This window comes from Pogoniulus pusillus, chromosome 2 (genome assembly GCF_015220805.1).
Source record: "Pogoniulus pusillus isolate bPogPus1 chromosome 2, bPogPus1.pri, whole genome shotgun sequence".
In the NCBI taxonomy this organism is placed as follows: Eukaryota; Metazoa; Chordata; class Aves; order Piciformes; family Lybiidae; genus Pogoniulus; species Pogoniulus pusillus.
Genome location: NC_087265.1, coordinates 26,129,325 through 26,150,332, shown reverse-complemented (window position 1 = coordinate 26,150,332; position 21,008 = coordinate 26,129,325). Strand labels below are relative to the sequence as shown.

The following is a 21,008-nucleotide window of genomic DNA, read 5'->3' as shown; positions in this document are numbered from 1 at the left end:
GAGAACTCTGTTATGCCCTGGGATCCATCCCTGGTTCTGTGCTACCTGCTGTGGCAAGCGAGCTCCATGGACCGCTCAGCCCTGGCTGGCTACGAGCACTCAGCTGGAAGCTCGCACTCCACAGGAGCCTGCAGCCAGTGTAGATCTGTCTGCAGGGAGCCTCAGGCTTTTCCTAGAAATGCAGAGCATCAGCCGAGACTTCCATTATGATAGAATCGTGTGGCATTTCTCAGTCAAAAGTCATTCTTTTGGTCAACAATGTCAACTGAGTGACATCAAAGCACTGCCTAAATGAAGCCTGTTCTGCCAAGCTGCTTGCCTGCGGTGGCAAGGGGTGGATATCCAGACAAAGTTCAAGCATTTGTCATTAAACAGCATATTCTGCTTGCTTTTTATTCAGAACAACTTTTGCTCTTCAAATTTGTGCTATTTTCCCTTCAAGTATGTACACTGCAACAAACCTTTTCATTTTTTAAAACTGAAAATAGTAACTTTTAAAGCACGAACAGATTTTTTTTCCCCCTTCAGTATTACAGAAGCGTGAATAACCCCTGAAAGAACTCAGGCTCTTCTGTGGCTCCAGGCTGTACCAGCCAAGGAACAGCAGCTCACAGCCATCTCTACCCACTTCACCCTGAAATATACAAAGGGTTGCACTGATGTGTGCCCTGAAAGAATGAAATGTAATGCAGTTTATAAAAGGAGCTGGACTGGAATCTTCCCTAGCTCAAAATCCAATAAAGCTTATGATTTTTATTGCATGTGGGAGTCCTTTGGTCTATGCAATACCCATTAGCAGTTTGGTCAGTCTGATAAACCAGAAAGTACTTTTGAATGTATTCTGGCCAGAGGCACCCAGGAGCAAAGTGCCTGTGCTGCACCTGATGGCCCCAGGGACACACACAGACCTTGAAATTTCTTCATTGGTTCTGTTCCATTGATCCCAAGCCTCACTCATCCCTGAATCTTGCTGGAAACACATAATGTTAGGGGTTGGAAAGGACCACTCTGCCCTGCCAAGGCAGGATCACCTAGAGCAGGTCACACATGAACACATCCAGGCAGGTTTTGAAAGTCTCCAGAGAAGGAGACTCCACAACCTCTCTGGGCAGCCTGCTCCAGTGCTCTGTCACCCTCACATTTAAGAAGTGTCTCCTCATGTTGAGGTGAAAGTTCCTATGTTCCAGCTTATTCCCATTGTTCCTTGTCCTATCACTGGGCACCACCAAAATGAGTTTGACACCTTCATTTTGAAACCCACCCCCCAGATATTTATACATGTTGGTAAGATCCACTCTCAGCCTTCTCTTCTCTAGACTTTCAGACTTTCTTCACAGGAGAGATGTTACAGTCCCCCAGTCATCCTCAGAGCTCTCTGTTGGACTCTCTCCAGCAGATCCCTGTCTCTCTTGAACATGGGAGCCCAAAACTGGACACAGGTTGGCATCATCTTAAAACTATTCCACCTCAACTTTCCAACATGTGTGAACCCCAAAAATTTACAGCCTGCTTCATGGTTCTGAGCTGGACTTTACTGGTACCCCTAGGCCAGAGCAATACAACATTCTCACTCTTGATCTCACTTAAACAAGGGAACACCAGGAGTAACTTTACTCACAGTCAGCAATGCTTCCTTGGTGCTAATCAGGCCATTGAAAAGACATAAGCAGTTTGATGTAGAGAGACAAAGAAAACCCACAGAAATGAATCAAAACCAGGATAAAATTAGAGATTAAAAGTAATAATGCTCCTTTCAGCAAACCACAGTCTGGATACACGTTAAGTGGTTAAAAAACACTATCGCTGCAAGATCTAGAGACAGAAAAAGTCTGCTGACTGCCTGCAGTGTCAGCTCAAGTTGCTGTGGTGCAACAGCATTTCCCTTGCTGGGCAGCGCTCACGGCTGCTGGGAACTCCAGACCTATCTGCAGCGAGTGAGGGCTGCCACAGCTGACCCTCCCCAGTCTCGCTAAAGGCAAACACCTACACTCCAAGGCAGCAGCTGGAGGGGAAGGAAGAAAAGCCCAGGCGTGACAGACCTGCTAGAAGAGAGCTCCATGGAGGTTCCCTCCCCAGACCAGCAGATGGTTTCCGGTTGGTCAGAGCCAGTGCCTGCTCATGCGGTTCCCTGCCTGCTTGCCTTTGTAGCTTATCTAGATCTCAGCAAGATACACAGTCTGAAAAAGAGTAGAATGGCTACATACAGAAATTAGGGAAACTAAGTATAAATGAACCTTGGTTTGCACTTGTGCAGACAAACAGAGGCATCTCTGGGGATGGCTGCAGCACTGCCAGCCCCTAACCTGCACAATCACCCCACACTGGGGCACAGCTCACGTGCAGAGAGGCTGGGCCAGGTCCACTTAATGCTGTAGTGGGCACCAAAGCTGTGCCCAGCTCTACCCAAAACGCCCTGGGAAAGAGGTCAGCTGCTTTGGAGCTGCTCCTGATGCTGTTTTGCAGCCTGGCTGCTTTAACCCTAGTGTTGGTGCCTGCTGCAAGCCACTCCGTGGTGCATCCTGCCTCACTGCTGGCCCTCGTTGAGGTGGGAATGGTGGGGGGAATGGGGCACTGGCACACACCAGAGCCTGCTGATGGGGTCTGTACAGCTCTGGGCAGGAGCTGACTGTTGCAGTGCTGTGCACAGGAGCCAGGCACGATCCCACCAGCAGCCTAAGCACAGGCTACCATATGGAAAGGGCATTCTCAAATGAAAGCCCCAAAGCCAGACGAGACCTGAGCAAAGGACAGTTTCACTTAAAGGAAATCTCTGAGGTCAAGCAGCAATTAACTGAAAGGTTCTGATTGAATCTGCTATTGACTGGCTCCCAGCAGCCACCCTCCTATGTCTGGTACCTTCTGGGCTGTCTAGGTGCCAAGACATTAAACTGTCAATAATCTATTAATACAAAACAGTTCCCCCCGCCATGCTCCCCCACACAAATATGCTCATGCTAAGGAGAGGCACTAAAACGATGGGAATTTGGGAAGCAAGTTGGAAATGAGCTTTTGAGGGTATTTCTTTGCTGGGTATCTGCTGAAAGTAGTGCAGCATTCATAAACAATGTAACACGTAGTCTATAACTACAGGGAAAAAAAATCGGGCTAAAAAAACCCCCACTCCCCTCAGCCATGATTGAGACCATACCCTGTAATCTGGCTTTCTTTCCCAAGCCATCTTTAAGCAGTCTAAGTTAGATTTAATTAACAATTTACAACAAGGAGAGAGAAGTTATTTAAAAAGAGGCCTACAGGTCCTTAACATTCAGTGTCTGGGAAACAGTTGTATGCAAGGAAAAAAAAAAAAGGAAAAAGTTTTAATGAATTTAATAGAGAAAAGCACTTTAATTAAATGCTGTCAAAGAGGATTGTATTAATGACTGCACACAAAGGAATTTAAAGCCAGCCAAGTATATTTAGCAAATAGGAAGTAGGCTTTCAGAGGCTGCAACTATTTATGTTTCTGCCATTGCAATGCATCTAGGAGACGGTGCTGCCAATTGCAAGCAGTTATGTTATTAGATATGATTTTATTTATTATGGATTATTAAAATTTCAAGTGCTGCAGGGAATGCATTTATTTCCCTTCCAAAATGAAAGAACAAAGATGTTTCCTGCTTGCTCAGTAAGAGGAAAAATAGAAGAGGAAATAAATAATAAATAATAATAATAACTTAGCACTTAACTAGCAAAGTGCTGTCCAGATAGATCTATTTCTGAAGCTTGTTGACTCCTGGAATTTCCAGTGTGTCTCTTTCTTTCTGCTATAACTGGATGGATTCAGGGTTGCTACCACAGTTTCCCTCCAGATAGCAGAGAAAGAGAAGCCAGCCCCAACTCCTCACAGGCAGCATACAACTGCTTCTTGCGCCCTGTGGTAACGCAAAGGACTGCTGCCATCCTCTGCAAGCTTCAGATCTAAACATTACCGAAATCCAGAGAAGTGATGAAAAATGATAGGATGAGAGGGAATGGCTGTAATCTTGAGGAGGCTGCTGATTGATACCCGCCTGAACATGAGCCAGCAGTGTGCCCAGGTGGCCAAGAGAGCCACTGGCATCCTGGCCTGCATCAAGAATGGTGTGGCCAGCAGGAGCAGGGAGGTCATTCTGCCCCTGTACTCTGCACTGGTTAGACCACACCTTGAGTACTGTGTTCAGTTCTGGACCCCCCAGTTTAGGAAGGACATTGAGATGCTTGAGCGTGTCCAGAGAAGGGCGATGAGGCTGGTGAGAGGCCTTGAGCACAGCCCTACGAGGAGAGGCTGAGGGAGCTGGGATTGTTTAGCCTGGAGAAGAGGAAGCTCAGGGGAGACCTTATTGCTGTCTACAACTCCCTGAGGGGTGGTTGTGGCCAGGAGGAGGTTGCTCTCTTCTCTCAGGTGGCCAGCGCCAGAACGAGAGGACACAGCCTCAGGCTGCGCCAGGGGAGATTTAGGCTCGAGGTGAGGAGAAAGTTCTTCACTGAGAGAGTCATTGGATACTGGAATGGGCTGCCTGGGGAGGTGGTGGAGTCGCCGTCCCTGGAGCTGTTCAAGGCAAGATTGGACGTGGCTCTTCGTGCCATGGTCTAGCCTTGAGCTCTGTGGTAAAGGGTTGGACTTGATGATCTATGAGGTCTCTTCCAACCTTGTTGATACTGTGGTACATTTAGAGTGGAGATTAGGGAGAAATGCCTTAGAGTGAGGGTGGTAGGACACTGGAAGAGGTTGCCCAGGGAGGTCATGGCTGCCCCTGGATATGTTCAAGGCCAGGTTGGATGAGGCCTTGAGCAACCTGGTCTAGTGGAAGGTGTCTCTGCCCATGGCAGGGAGGTTGGAATTAGATGATCTTCAGGTTCCTTGCAACTCAAACCATTCTGTGAATCTATGAATCTAGCTTACCAGACTAAGATTAACTTTTTTTCCAGACCTAACCAAAAGACTTAGCATTCACTTCAGCCCCTAACAACCATGGGTATGCATTTTGGCAGAACCTGCACACCCCCCTCAAAATCCCTGTGAGGGGACTTGTGGCAGGCAGGCAGGAGACTCTTCACCATCCCCCTCCCACGTGCCTTGGATTCCAGCACAGCATATCCAATGTTTATGGCCTACTAAGAGCATAACACAGGACCCCAAGCCATAAATTGGAGAAAGAGCAACCCAAAAATTCACATTTTATACTCTGATGGGACAAATAGTATCAATCTAAATTTAATCCAAACTGGAAACCAAGGAATGTTTTTGACACAAAGTTAATGAAATGGCTGGGTCTGGAATATCCAGGCTATGTTCTGTGATTTACCACATCCTTTCTGCCATATGCAATGGTAAGAGGTTAAATAACCATTTCAGATGCTTCAAAATTCTGAGGGCTCCACCAGTTCCTGTATTCCTTGGTTTCTGAACACAGAGTCCCTTTTATGTTAGGCACCACCATGTGAGCTAGTCCCAAAGTACTGGTTTCAAAATCTATTCATTTGTCCAAGACCTTTACCTTCTCGTTTGGAACATGAAGAAGTGAGTAGAACTGGGGAAAAAGAAGAAGAGGAGGCTCATGGGGGATTTTATTACTTTCTGCAACTACCTGAAGGGAGGTTGTGGCCAGGTGGGGGTTGGTCTCTTCTCCTAGGCAACCAGTGACAGAACAAGGGACACAGTCTCAAACTTCACCGGGGAGGCTTAAGCTATATGTTGGAAGAAGTCCTTCACAGAAAGATTGATTGGCCACTGGAATGCCCAGCGAGGTGGTGGAGTCACTGTGCCTGGAAGTGTTTAAAAAGAGACTGGGTGTGGCACTTGGTGCCATGGTTTAGTTGATTAGATAATCCTGGGTAATAGGCTGGACTTGATGATCTTGAAGGGGAAGAGGCTCAAGGGGACATCCACTTCCTTTCACAATGTGAGTAGCATCATAAATGGCAAAGTTCAATTTTCTAAATACATGATTTGATTTTTATTTAAGACTTTTATTGAAGTCACATGTGATGTGTGTTGGGAATGCAGCCTTTGTTGTTCCACAGCCAGGGATCTTGCAAACAGCTTCACTTTGTCCGTGCCAAGATATTTTGGAATATTCTTTGGAACACTGTAAGCGTAGATGACTGTGAGAAAAAAAAATATGTGCTACTGTACTTCTGGATAGTGGATGTGTGAGAATGGTGTGTGCACACACACAAACATCTCCCCTTCAGTCTGCAGTTCCTAATTTGTTCTTACTTGGGTTTACATCTTGACAGGGGCTTGCACCAGTGGTTTGGACTGAGGTTGATGGGGTCCAGCTATAGACTGTTTATGAAGGCATGCAGTCATAGGATGAGGGACAGAGGTTTCAAACTAGAGAAGAGTAGATTTGGATTGGATATTAGGAACAAGTTCTTTACCATGAGGGTAGTGGAACACAGGAAGAGGTTGCCCAGGGAGGTGGTTGGGACTCCATCCCTGGAGATATTCAAGGTCTGGCTTGACAGGGCTGTGGGCAACCTGATCTAGTTGAGGATGCCCCTGCTGACTGCAGAGGGTGTTGGACTAGATGATCTTTGGGGGTCTCTTCCAACCCAGAACATTCTATGATTCCTACATAGAAGTCTATACAAATACAGAACATACAGAGCATCCTAACCCTGAAGAAAACACTTCCTTGCACACACCGCAGTCTTGTTTCCCTCCCCATGTAATTTTTGTGCTTGCCTTTTTGCACAGAAAGACCAGCTGGCTCTGGTTGGGCTCTGACTTTACCCTAAGAGTTCTGTAAGGAGCCTGAGAATAGTGATGCAGATGGCCACCAGGCATTTAGACATCTCTAAAGCCTGCTGATATCATTTATGTACAAGTGTGAAAGACAGAGAATAGCTGGGGAGCATTAAAAGGAAATTAAAAAGTGCAATATTTGTAACTGCAAACATTTTCAAGCATAAATGGAGCACAGGCTCAGCTCACAGCTTTGCAGCCTTACGGATTTGCCTGCTACCAGCCGACAAGATTCAAAAGTTCTGTGAATGTGAAGAGCTTTATTTAGTACTCTTGCTGTAGATGTTTGCTCATCCTCAACCTGCTACAACACCATACAACATTGGCAGCTCAGCACTTATGAAGGAGGGCCAAGACTTGAAGAAATGAGAGCTAAATCTGGTCCAGCTGTGTGTGAAAGGCAAAGGGGTAAGGTGGCAGGGGCCAGAGCTACAGTGACGCAATTTGCCAAGAAGATGACCTCCCAGAGCAAGACCAACACTAACCACCACCCAGCTGATCAATGCCAGGTCTCTGCAGTCCTAAACCTTTTAAGTGAAGTTTCTACCTGGAGCAGGGCAGCCTCACACAAGCTGCTGTCTGCCTCAAACAGAGCTGCACGTCCTGCATGGCAGCATGTGTGTCCTGAGCTCCAGGGACTGCCCTTACCTCTGCTGCCAGTGCCCTCAGAATCTTTGTTGTAAGAAGGCAGTGAAGAAAAATACCAGCCATGTTCTCAGGACTTCCTTGCTCATTCCTGCCCTGTCCTCAGTTGATCCTGGGCCAAATGAAAACTATCCAGGGGCAGGTGGCACTGAGATGGCCTGACATCAGAAGTCTGAACAAATGCCAGGAGGATGTACTATTTCAACAAGGGGACCTTATTACCCTCTACAACTACCTGAAAGGAGGTTGTAGCCAGGTGGGGGTTGGTCTCTTCTCTTAGGCAATCGGTGGCATACCAAGGGGACACAGTCTCAAGCTGCACTAGGGAAGATTTAGACTGGATGTTAGCAAGAAGTTCTTCACAGAAAGAGTGATTGGCCATTGGAATGGGCTGCCCAGGGAGGTGGTGGAATCACCGTGCCTGGAAGTGTTTAAAAAGAGACTGGGTGTGGCACTTGGTGCCATGATTTAGCTGATTAGATAGTGCTGGGTGATAGCTTAGACTCGATGATCTCAAAGGTCTTTTCCAACCCAAGTGATTCTGTGAACAAGCCTAAATTTGCCACCTCAGAAAAGAAAGGAACAATCCCCTTTACTTATTTCCCATTTTTAGGGTTAAATGGAAGAACATTAAGCCTAAACTGATCTCAGAACAGAAGCAGTTTTGCTTTAATTGCAAGTCCACTGCCCGCTATCATTTCCAGGAGTATGGCAGGTGTACAGCTAATAAAAAGCAGCAGCAATTTTCAGCCACAGAGATGCCCACACTAAGGATTAACAGCCGAGGAGGCAGGTTTGGCTGTAGCAGTCAAAGCTCATCAGCTTCCCACTGCAGTCATGGTAATGCCTATATCTAGAAGCTCTGCTGGATACCTCAGAGTCCTGTGTAAAGGCTTTGCTGTCTGATATGCACTTGCAGGTACTGCTGTCTGCAAAGAGTCCCTTGTCCCCACCGAAGAGCAGACACACACCTGAGAAAAATGCAGAGTAAGTGGCATTTGCAATACATGTTGCCTTCAGCTTTAACCCTGCACAGAAAGAAGAGTTACATCATTTGAGACTTTTTTCAGTGGTTTTCGCATGGCTTAGGTTGAAAGGAGACACAGATTAGCTGATTGATTAGAGAAGGAGAATGGAACTCCAGATCACTGAGGGAGTCAGACATTCTCCACTCGCAAAACGAACAAACCTCGTTCTGATGTGCATTTCCCCCTGTAGTTCTCAAAGACAGAACAAACACTCCAGCTGCAGCCCAAGAAGCCAAAGCTCTGAGCTTTCCCAGTGGAACGAATAAACCTGCAATACAAGTATCTCCACAAGTCCACCTGGGCTCATGGAGTACAAGTTGTCACACCAACCTTGACTACTGCTGTCTGAGCAAACATCACATCCTGCCACGGGTCAGGGTGCTGAGGATCAAAGAGCTGTGGGTATCCAGCTGTGGTCTGTCTTCTGAGTGCAGAGGAACCGTCAGAGAGCAAAATGATCTGGGTGCAGCCATTAAGAAGGAATCACAGGGCATACCAACACAAAAACGTGTCTAGGTAAAGCAGTAAGCACCGAAGTCGAAGAGCTAGCACAGTTTGGGAAAGCAGGTTTTGTCCAAGTCTCCCAGGCTACTTAGTCTGTATTCCCGGTGTGAGGAATCCCCTGCTGTAACCCACACAAACAGGGCAAGAGCTCATTGGGCACATCACCCCATTAAGTACACCATATTCCCTTATGGAATAACAGAGCTTTGCTTCACTCACCCTCTGTGATTGGCCAAGTATTATTAATTAATATTATTTTTAAAGAAAAGAAGCACTAAGGCTCCCTGTTTTTCCCATTTGTATGCTCTGCTCTGTGTGACCCATGAACCCTACAACATTGTTTGGAAGCAGATCTTTCACTAGGAAGCACCACTGTGGTATTCATTCCTCTCCTTATTACTTCTAGAAAGGGAATATGAAATTAGTTTCACTGGACTGCCATCACCACTTGCCTTGACCCACTTCCACGAGGGCTCTGTGTTCTGATCCTTTGCATTTCATTGTCGTTTCTGAAATATTTGTCCCTTTCCATCCCTCACCAAATAGCAAAATTAGTATTTCATTTACTTCTGTGGGATGTTGTTTTCTGCATATTTAAAGAGAGACCACAATGTTTGCAGTGAACACACAATACAAAAGAGCTTTCCTACAGCCTTCTGCTGTGCCTTCTTTTATTTACTGGTGTTCCTCCATGATTTATGATCTGAACTATTGTAAATTGCCAGATTTGTCTAAATCAAAGCTTCTGAGGAAACAAAAAAAGGGCGGAGGGACATCATTTTAAAGAAGTGACAGCAGTAGCAGTATATCAGCAAACGTGTGAAACCATTCCTGTTTCTTTAAAGTCGACATTTAACTGCTCTTAAATCAGTGTGTAGCCAGTAGCTCTGTCTGTCAGCCCAGGCAGAAGTGAGCTCAAGGTCTCCCTGCTCTGAGAGGCAGCAGGCAGCATGCTGCAGCCGTGGCTCCTCACTCTGCAGAGCCAGGCCTTTTCACCCCGGTGCTCCAGAGCCAGCAGCTTGGTTCATCTTTTTTTCCCAGCTGAGGCAGGTTCCTCTGCCCTGGCAATTAACAAAGAATTAGCACTACATTAAAGTGCCAGGCAAGATGCTTATTCTCTGGAGTGGTCACCTTGGACACAGCAGACCAACAGCGGGAGAAGGGAGACAAATTAAATTTCCCATGGCCTAGCATATCTGTAACAAACACTGAGCCCCTGGCTGGCAGCAGGGAATGCCTCTGGCACTCCTCAGCATCAGCCCTCCAGAAAGGTTCAACCTCAGCAAACGGTCTGGGAAGGGTGGGTTTTAGTGAGGGATGGAAAATAAGACAGGGCATCCTCATCTCTGCAGAGCAAGAAACTTATTGCAGAAGCATGAGGACTGCTTGTTGCACAGTGACTACTGTGCATTCTGTCCAACGGCTCTACCTGATGGCTGGGCCAGGCCAAATGTCAAGCCAGGGGACAAGAGGACAAAACTATAAGGATGCTTCCAGCATATCCTCCACCCCTCCGGAACCTATGGCTCAGGCTCTCCATATATCAGAAGCGATGTCGTTGTGGTACCCAGCTAGCAACCATCTCACAGGTCCCTCAGTGCCACAGCAGCACTTTGTCAACATGCCATATTGCAGAGAACAGGAAGGAGAAAACCACTTAGTGCATGCTTGAAGCTCCTTAACACCTAAGCCAGCAGCTGTGGCCAGCTCAGCCTGCACATCCAGCAACACGTAGGTGCCACAGCATGGGTGCTCTGCTCCCAGCACAGGAAGGAAAATCCATGCTCCAGCATGTCCATATGGTCACACCCACTGCCGCCAGAGAATGCAGTCGTGTCACAGAGCTCCACAGGGCTCACTTTTTATGACTCCCCAGCACAATAACAAATAAATCAAGTGTGCAGGGAGGAATTTCTTGTGCACTGAGCTTCCACTATGGACATTTTTCATTTCAGAAAAGGCAAAATATTTGATTGAATGGATTAATATACGGCTGATGGGAAAATCTAATGGAAGACAGAACCCAAAGCTAAACAGTAATACTGAACAGAGGACAAGGACCTGCCATGAAAGAAATAACAATCCCTTAAATATCAAGAGCCAAGTTGTGCCCAGTTGATCCTTTGCAGCACTACAAAGGCTGCCCCACTGTGCACACCCTGCTGAGAGAGGACAGAGAGCACACTGGGCACTGGGGAGATCCCCTCGCTGAAGGTGTGCCTAACCCTGTAACTGGCCCAGGAACTACACAAAGCCCCATCACCATTCAATCTCTGCCATTTCCAAGAGGCCATACCAGGAAAAAGGCTTAAATCTATCTACCCATTATCTTTTGCCTGCCACACCTCTTATGATGACAGACAGGATTTCCTTCCAAGTCCTTCAGGATGACAGCAGGGTGATCCCAGCCCATAGAGGCCTGGACTGTGGTGGCAGGGAGTTCTGGCAGCCTGTCTGCAAGCTTTCTCAGGCTCACAGCTGGAGGAGCAGGAGCCTGAAGCATCAGATACACGTTACTGCACACATGTCAAACTCATCAGAGCAGAGAAAAAGATAGGGTGGGTGGAGAGAGAGCAGAGGTAAGCGCCTCCTGACTGATTTGGTGTTAACAGGACTGTGCCTGCTGTCGTGCACAGTGCTGTGGCTTGTACCTTCTTCAAAGGACTGTCATCTAGACACCAAGGCTACAGGTAAGGGCTCCACTTACAGTGCATTTCTCACTAGCAAAGCCTGCAAAGCAAAGTAGGTCAGAGACTACAGCTTTTAGATGTTTCCATCCCCTGCTAAAACTGCAGCCAGGCACCCTGGTAGACATTCTGCACCCACCACTGCTTTGAGAAGAAAATGAGAGCTGCTTTCCCACTTGACACTACAGGGGGAATTTCAGATAGGCAGAATGTAATTACTTGGCCTGGAGTTCAGCCAGGAGCACGGCCCGAGACCCCTACCCTTATGTAAAGTGTCACAAAATCTCCAATGACTGCAAGTGTGAGGACCTGAGCTTTATGTCTCTGGCTGCTGTCATTGATTCTTCATGGCTAATTACTTAATAGTGACCCTTGCAGCAAAGCCAAAACCCAAACCTTGCTGCTTGAAACAATCCAAGTCCCAGAGACTGAAAACTACACAAAAAATTGCTTGGTGCAGGCTATCTTTTTCCAGTAGGGAGCAAACCTCCTGCGTCTTGCACTGGTAGCAAGCCACTCAGAAACCTACTGGGGTTTTTGGATGGGCAAACAGAGCTTTAGAATGCAGCACCCCCAACCCACAAGCCTACTGTATCAACTGCAGAGCAGGGTCTCTAGAGTTTTGCTGTATGTAGTTGCCAGCTGGTTCCATTTATTTTTCTTCATTTTTCATATTTTGACTGTAATAAATAATTAATCCATGGCTTTGTAACTTGCTGACAAATACAAATGCATCGCATTCCAACGAGGTGTAACATGTCACTCACAGGAGCCAACCTGCACGATGCAGAAAAGTGATGTGCAGAAAGCTTGGAAAGTAGGCTAATCATCAAGGTCACCCATCAGAGCTCAGGGAAACTTTTTCTTCAGCCTGTCCTTTGGAGGATATTCCTACTTGTTACAGGCAACAGAATCCCACACATTAGCTCATCTCTTTACCCTTGATAGCTCTTTCCCTCTCAGATACCACAAACTATTGAGAATGTGGAAGGCAACACTTGCAACGTTAATTACTTAGAGCGCTTCCCCTGGTCTGAGAATCTCAACACCTGGAAACACACTTTTGGCTTCCAGGTGAAGACAGAGTGGAAGCAAGAAGGAAGTTGATTGCAGAAGAGACAAAGGAGAGTGAACTAGGCAATATGTAATCTGGGTCGGTCCAGTGTGCTTCAGAAGGGGCAGGACTACAAGACAGAAGTACTTCCTGCCTATGGATAAAGGTGACTAGAGAGCTGGAAGCAGTGCTAGTGGCAGCAGAGCAAAAGCAGTGAGAAAGAATAGAGGCTGAATGCCAAGGTTCGCAGCAAGAGCAGCAAAGCAGTGCAAGCTGCCATCAGATGGCAATGGGGAGAGCAAAGGTGGGAGGAGGAGCTGTGAGATCATCAGAGAAATGTAGCATGGACAATTCAGAGTGGTTACGCAATGGAATCAGGTATAGGGAGTGCCAGTGGCCAGCCAAAAGGATGGTCTGCAGTGTCACCTCAGCCTAGATTGAAAAAACATCTCCTGAGCCTCTCCTGGCCACCAGCAGATGTCTGAGTTTGTGCCGTGCATCACTAGTTATTAGGGAGACTCACAGGGCTGATTTTATCTTCTGCCCAAAGCTGGAACTGCAGAGATGAGAAATCCTGCAGTATTTTCCTGTCAGCTTTCCTACACAGATAAGTGTATTTGTTCCTCATTCTATTAAGGCCTGGGATAAAGACGAAAGAAGGATGCACAAACCAAAAATTCATTCGAGTCACATGGTGGTAGAGAGAAGTGAAACAACCCTGGAGAGGCTGTAAAATGAAAGCCTGTTCCCCTGCAAACCATGGACTTACTATAGTCCTTTTAGAAATATGTTCAGCTTTCAGTGGATACCTAAAAAACACTTCTCCACATGACACCCTTCAAACCCTTGTGTTACCCCTGCACAAACTTCCTCTCCTACCCTCCTACTCCTCCTGAAGTGTCATCTGGCTCCTTTGAATAACAGCAAACGTTCAGGCGCAGTTGCTGTTCACCACCATTTGAGAGTGGGTATCAAGGTGCTCAGGCTGTGAGGAGCAGCAAGTGACTAAGTCCCCCACTCCTGCTTCCTCAGTAGCTGCACACTTCTTGCCGAGGGACATGTTTGTATTCTTCTATAAGCTGGGAGCTTTAGACAGCTACCCCGTGTCTCAGACACAACTGCTGACACAGAGGGGCCTTTATGGCATTGCTGCTGCTGCCCTGGCTGTGCTGAGTGGCAGGGATGGGCACATCCCCCCTCTTCAACCACGAGCACAACCGTGCACACACTCAAATGCTGCAACATGCATGTAGTGAGCCCTGAACTTGAGAGCTGTGGCCTGCATTTGGCCCTATGAATGGATGAAAACTAGTGTCTCACCTTGCAAAAGCAGAAGACAGCTGGAACCAGCTGCTTCTCTCTACCTCCAACAGCTGTCCCCCCTCTGCCAGAGACCCTGAGAAGGAAGACTGCTCTCTGACCTGCACGGGCTCAGGCGTGAGCTGGACAACGTGCTGCATACGCTCGCTGTGGTGATGCCTGGACTCCTCCTCGTAGATGACATCCCTCTCGTGTTGTGGGAGGTTCAGGAAGCGACGAATGGTGCAGAGGTTCTCCCAGAGGGTGCGGTTTTCTGGGCTGGGGTTTTCCTTCCAGCGAAGCAGCTCACACAGCCAGCCCTGCAAAGGAAAGGTCAGCACAGGTAACTCACCCAGCACCTAGATGGGAGTGAATGGTCAGCTAGATCTGAAGCTCTGTCCTGCAAATTGTATTGGTCTTATCTTGCACGGAACACCCCCTACCCTCTGCTGCCCTTTGGCCTCAACAACTCCTTCATGTTTTATTTCCTGCCAAGTGGAAAACAATCCCAATCATGAGTGCTTAACAGGAATGAGGAAGCACAGCATTTCACCTCCTTTTATAACCACACCACCTTTAAAATGTTCAGATAGAAATATTTTTCTTAAAGAAAGCCAGAATTAAAATAAAGATGCATTTCCACTTCTCTTTCAGAGCCCCTTTATTTCTTCATCCAAGCAAAAGAAAAGGAGATGTAATCCCTGAGACTTGTTAACAACCTTCATGGTGACATTTGAAGCTGCAAAACCAGAAATTCAATCGCTACTGAAAACATTTAGAAGATACTACCAAGTAAAGACCTCCGATCTACAGTCACTATGTGGCACTGACTCCCTCAGCTCTGCACTCCACAAAAATTTAACAGCTTTAAATACTCAAGTGGCCACTCAAAAGATGCACACTCACAGAAAGGGAACCCTCTAGTATTTAACACAAAAGCAGCATAGTCATAGAAAGCAGAAGTTATAGGAGATCAAGATGCTAGGTGGAGGCAATTCCAAACCCAACTACAGGACACAATAATAGCAAATTTTATTCCTGCTGTATGGTTTTAAGGTTAGCTTGATGAGTCTCCAAAACATTAGCACTGTGTGAGATCATATGGGATCTCTCCACAGGGAACAAAGCTGAGAACCCTGGAGTGGGATGAGGAATCACTCTAAACCACGGAGCCAAACAGAGAGCACACAGCAATAGCTGTTATGGTGAGGATGACCCCACGTGCGTGTGGTGGTGACCTGGTGTCCCTAGCAGGTTAACCAAGGACGGTGGCTGCCATAACTCTTGTCTTGGTGGGGAACCACAGGACACAGCCAGTCCCACCTAGGACTGGGGACAGTGAGCTCTCTCCTGTGCCTGCACTCAGGAGATGCCACATAAATGACAGAACCTGAGGAGATAATACGGAGGGAGGATGCTGTCAATATGCCTCACTGACTCCCATCAAAATATTTTACCTAGTAGCTCTATAACCCATCATTTTCCAGCTACAACTCAGCATTTCTACATCATTTTGACAGGCACCTTACAACACCTAAATGAGAGCTTGAGCGACGTGAAAAATGCTCAGAACCAGAAGCAGCCAAAATGGTGCTCTTCCCAACGGTGACCAGGGCAGGCTGGTCCAGCCAGGATCATCACCAGCCCAAGTGGGATTTTGGTATTGCTTTTTTTGTGTGACAACTTGTAAGCCATTGACAACTTCTCCTCTGCACTCTAAACCCGGCATATAATATCATAAGCCGTTGTTTGTCTTACTCTCCACTGTGTCTTCTGCCTTCACCCTCCCAAAAAAGGCAAGATTTGATTATCTCCGCTGCATCAGCCAAGACAGCAACACCAGCTGTTCTCATTGTGCAGCCTCTTCCTCACGGCCTACATGTTAATAACCTGATCATTCCATTTTCTCCTTCAACTGCCGGCTGCAGCACAGCGAAGAGACAAAAACCCAGGCCCATCTGCAGCAGCTGTAGGCACTGAACTGTGAAGCCACCAGGGATTTATAAACTAATCTGTAACACAACACTGCCTTGTTTTTACAAGTGAGAGGCCACATTTGTGCAGACCTGATCTTTTCTTGCAATAAACTAGGAGAGGTGCAAGGAGGAGGTGGGGGGGGGGGGTTGGGGAGCAAGGGCAAAAACAAGATATCTAATCATTTACTTGGGGAAGAAAATCATCTGTGTTGTACTTTCAGTGTTTTGCCTGGTATGTCAGCAATCTCTTGGCCAGGTTATGTCTGCATTTTAATGTGGTATGGCCACATCCCTTGCCCTTAGTTCTCCCCATTTCCTCTGTTCTGAAATCCCCCAAACTTCCTCTCTCTTAGAGAAAAGACAGAAAGACAATCCTCCAGCTCCACAGCACTTTGTCAAGGGTTGCTCCATGCAGAGGAAATAATTTCTGAAAGGGAAAATAAACCATCTGTGGGAAAACTAAGCTCCTGCTTCTCCCTGTTTTCGACAACCTGAACAAGTCTCTTTCCAACATTCCAAGCAGGTACATTTAACATCTCCTAAGGGATGCTGCAGCACCAAGATAGAAAATACACAAAGTGTTGCACCTGGCAAAGCTGGAGCCCTGCACAGGGCTGACCCAGGGCAGGAAGGCTCCTGGGGCTCTCCTGAGGGCTGCTGACATTTGCTCCAGTGGAGCCCTGGGATGGTTTGGCAGAGCCACGTCCCCTTCCCAGAGCTGGACCTGCTAGCCTGATGGCGACTGCTGTACCTTGATTGATCTGCCCCGTTATAATCAGCACTCATTACAATCACTTAGCCCAACACTACAGGCCTCATTATGGACTAGGCACTTGCTGCCATTAGTCTTTAAGAAGGATGGCGCTCAATTTGCCTGGCAACATGCAAGGTCCTGACCTTGGAGCTATTAGGGAAAAGATTAGACTGCAGTGTGACCATGTGTGCAGACATGAGCAAACTAAATTAATTTCTGGCAAAGGAAGGCATCAGGCAAAGAACTGCCATCCTGAGGACACCTGAGAACTTCTCCATTCCCCAAAGGAGATAAGATAATGGCACGTTTAAAGGAGCCTGGTTCTGAAGGTGAAGCACATCCGTGGTATTTAGAGAGATATTAATCCAGTTTCCCCACAAAGTATTTGCTTGGCTGATCAGATTAAGGGATCTAGCCTTCAACAGCACACCCCCACCACAGCAGGCCCCAAGAAATCTGTGATACTTCACAGACTCAGACATATTGCACCATGTGTACCCAGCTGCTACAATAATTAGCTTATGAATGTATCAGCTGGTTCTGTGATTTTTATAAATAATAACTAACCCACGGAGCAGAAAGACTTTCATGAGCCTAATATTACCGAGGAATTGCAAGGTGTGCCTAACTCTGAACTGTCATTGTGCTAAATGCCCTGGCTTCTCTCAGCCTGCCCAGGACTGGATCTTCCCCCAGCACCACTTACAAATTTTTTTTTTCCTATCAGCAGTGTATTTGTGGCAGCTTTCTTCACAGCAGCCAGCAGTCATTCACCCCTGCATACACACATGTACATGCATGGTACAGCTGCATGCAAACCTCTTATCTGCAAGCAAACCTCTCCTCTTGTTGCTCTTGTCCTACCCTTCTCTTTCACCCTCTTCAGCAGCCCTTCCCTCATCCATCCTCCAGTAGCCAGGAGTTGGCTTTGGCTGCTGCCCCGAGCAGTTTCTATCTGATCGCCACTCAGCGCCTCTCCCCGGCACAGATGAAAAGTCTGTCTCAGATTCCTTTCCTTATTTATTTAAATCATCTTAGCACACCATCCAAGAAAGTTCTGCAGTACCAGATAAAAAAAAAAAAGAGGGGGAAAAAAAAGTGTAAATGTCAAATAAAACAGTGACAGATGACGGTATTCTCTATTGAATAGCACCGTTTCTTCGTGCATGTTCAATGAGAACTCATGAATTATTAATAGGCAAATCTCCTTTTTCTGTTAAAAATCTCAACTTGGGGTTTTTTGGTTGCCTCTTTTTCCCCTCTTCCCCATCCCCCCCCCCCCCCCCTTTCTTTTTATTTATTTCTTTGGGTGTGTGTATATTACACAGAGCTTTCCAAGAGAATTATTTCATTTAAGAAATGCTAACATCCAGCAATTCTTGGAGCTACTGCCATTCACAGTGAATTTCCATCTATAGCTGCATTTGTTGGCATGAAGGAGGAGAGTGAAGTAGGAGACGTTATCTCACCACCTTTCTCCCCACTCATCCATGACATCTGAGCTCACTGCCTCACAAGCAAGCCCAACACTGCTGTGAATAGGCTGCAAATCTGACAAACAGCATATCCCTCCCCAAACCCGTGGTGCACTGCCTCTGATCCTGCCTCCCCTGTGCATCCCAAGCCCTACGCCACTGCACAAGTTGCCTCCTGGCTGCCACTGTCACCAGGACATGTGCCAGTGTGACACGTACCAGTGACAACATGGTGGCAGAATCTGGCCCCTAATGTCAGCTTCTAAGGTTCTCAAACAGGAATGTCTTGCATTAAAAATAAAGAGGAAGAAAACCAGGACAATTAAAAGATGCTTTTGGCTCCACAGCCAGGCACACCCAGTGCTTGTGGTTACAAGGAATTCTGTTCAGAACTTCCTTCATTTCACCCCAAAACTTCTACAGTCATCCAGAATGCAGCCCAATTTAGCTCATTAGAGAGAGCTGCAGAGAAGCACTGGCCTCTATTTTTGTTGTTCTCATGAGACAAGATAAACATTTTCTACGCATTTTATTTGATAAAACAAATAATATCGCATTAATGTCCTATTTTTAACCTCTCCCTCTGTCTCCTAATCAAATACATTTCCACATAGCTAAGCAAACAACAACAAAAATCTGCAGGAAGCCAGCTATTGCCATTGTGCTTTTATGCTGTTAAAGGAGCAGCATGGTAACTGCAGCAAAGCATCAGTCCTGGCCACTGCAGCCCCTCCAGGGACAGTTAGCTGGTGGAGCCTTTGCCAGCTCTACTCCCTGTCACTCACCCCTCAGCCCCTTCCTTTTAGCAGCAGGACTCTTTCACTCCTGCTAGACTTGCCCTGGAGTAGGGGAGGCTCCTCAGGCAGCCAGAGGAACCAATCCTCAATCAACAAGGTCAGGTTTCCAGCCCTTGGTAAAGGTATACAGACATCCTGATCCCCAAATCTTCTTCCTGCAGATCTGCTGACTTGCAGCAAGCCAAAGACCAGACCTCTGATGGACAAGGTGTACGGGGAGAGTTCAGGCCCAGTTAGCCTGGGGCTACAGGCCTGTCTCACACCTCAAGCGGCATCTCTACTGAAGGCCACCTCAGGAGGTGGCAGTTAGGCATCCACAGTGACTTAGTCACCAGTAGCCTTTCCACTCGGGCTGGACTGTGAAACACTGTGAGGCTGGATAAAGCTTCAGTTCAGCTGACCTTGTGCTCCCCTGCACTTAACTCTGAATTGGAATTAATAACTGGTACAGTTAGTTTTCTGTGCTGACATTTTCTTGGGTCTCCAGTGAAAGCATGAGTAGGCAAAGGCAGAGTGATTCAGGGCTAAATCTCCAAAAGCAAAGTAAAAGGCCGTTTCCTCACCCACATCATCAGTGCAGAAAATGTCAACATATGTGACAAAAGGGAAGAAAAGCAGCAATGATTGACGCAAGTCTTGAGAGACTGGGAAAGAAATGCTGTGTGCCCCAGAGGAAGCTCCCTCTCCGCAGGGGGTAACGGAGTCCTCCGGACAAGCTTCCTCAGCCTCTTCCCTCTGCTCAGTTTGGGACTCTGCACTGCCAAATGAGCCAGATAATATTCAGCTCTTGTTCCTTAGTCGCCAAACTCTCTTTCCATGAATCCAATAAGTGTCTATTAAAATAAATAAACCCCCTAATGATTCAAGATAACCTAATCAAGAAAGCTGAAATGGATAAAAGACTAACTGTAATGGAGAGTTCTGCCATGGCTTCAATGAATTCTTGATGAGGGCCGGGGGAAGGGGACTGAACCTGAGAAGCTTTACTTAGAGCATTTTGATACAGTCCAAGGTTAATCACTCCATAGCCTGGATCTTCTGAAACATTCTGTACTTGCTCCTCCCCAGAAATTCAGAGCAAAATGCAAAGCACTTTCACAAGGGTCAGTGTCTCACTAGCCTTCTAAAACATGAAATAATACCCCAAAATGAGCGAGGTACACGAGCCCTGCTGTGTCTCAGACTGATGGGACTGCTGACGTCTGCTTGCTTGCAGTTCTTGACCTCAGAGAGAAGGATGCTGTGCACTGAGGATATTTTGAGTGTGCCAAATTCAGCACAGCCTCTCCCCGTGCTGGAGAGGAAGTGTGGGCTTGTGGTTAGGGCAAGCAGCCCACCATCAGCTCTCAGGCCTGCCAAGGACTTCCTGAGCAAAGCCCCAGCTCCGCAACTGTCCCTGCTTCCCTCAGCTGTTGAGAGGCTAACACACTGCTTCAGATGCTGTCCTGGAGAGAAGTCACACTGTGGCCACACAGAGGGATCTGTACAAAAGAAACTCATAGATGGTTTGGGTTGGAATGGACCTTAAAGATCATCTAGTTTCACCTCCTCACTGCCAGTGGCACCTTTCACTAGACAGGTGACTCAGGACCTCATCCAAACTGGCCTTGAACACCTCCAAGAAGGGGGCATCCACAATCTCCCTGGGCACCCTGTTCCAGTGTCTTACCACCCTCACTAGAAAGAATTTCTTCCTAATGTCCAGTCTAAATCTGCCCTCCTCAAGCTTCAGTCCATTCCCTCTCATCCAATCACACAACCCCTTGTAAAAAGTCCCTTCCTGGCTTTCTCATAGGCCCCTTTCAGGTCCTGGGAGGCTGTTCTAAGATCTTACTGTAGCCTTCTCTTCTCCAAGCTGAACAACCCTATCTCTCAGCCTGTCCCCACAGGAGAGCTTCTCCAGCCCTCTGATCATATTCATGGCCTCCTCTGAAGTAGCTCCAGCAGCTCCATGTGCCTCTTATGCTGGGGACACCAGAACTGGATGCAGGACTGCAGGTGAGATCTCAGAAAAGTGGAGTGGCAGAATCCCCTCCCTTGTCCTGCTTCTCTCAGTGCT

The 21,008-nt window shown here is 47.1% G+C and overlaps 1 protein-coding gene across 3 annotated transcripts in view; it reads right to left on the bottom strand.

Moving 5' to 3' along the window:
• Positions 1 to 21,008, bottom strand: part of SATB2 (SATB homeobox 2) — a 142,448-nt gene that overhangs the window by 11,400 nt on the left and 110,040 nt on the right. For all 3 annotated transcript variants that reach the window (XM_064158413.1, XM_064158408.1, XM_064158421.1), the window contains exon 10: positions 14,070 to 14,267. In XM_064158413.1, the coding sequence (XP_064014483.1) occupies positions 14,070 to 14,267 (198 nt within the window). The remainder of the gene's footprint in view (positions 1 to 14,069; positions 14,268 to 21,008) is intronic.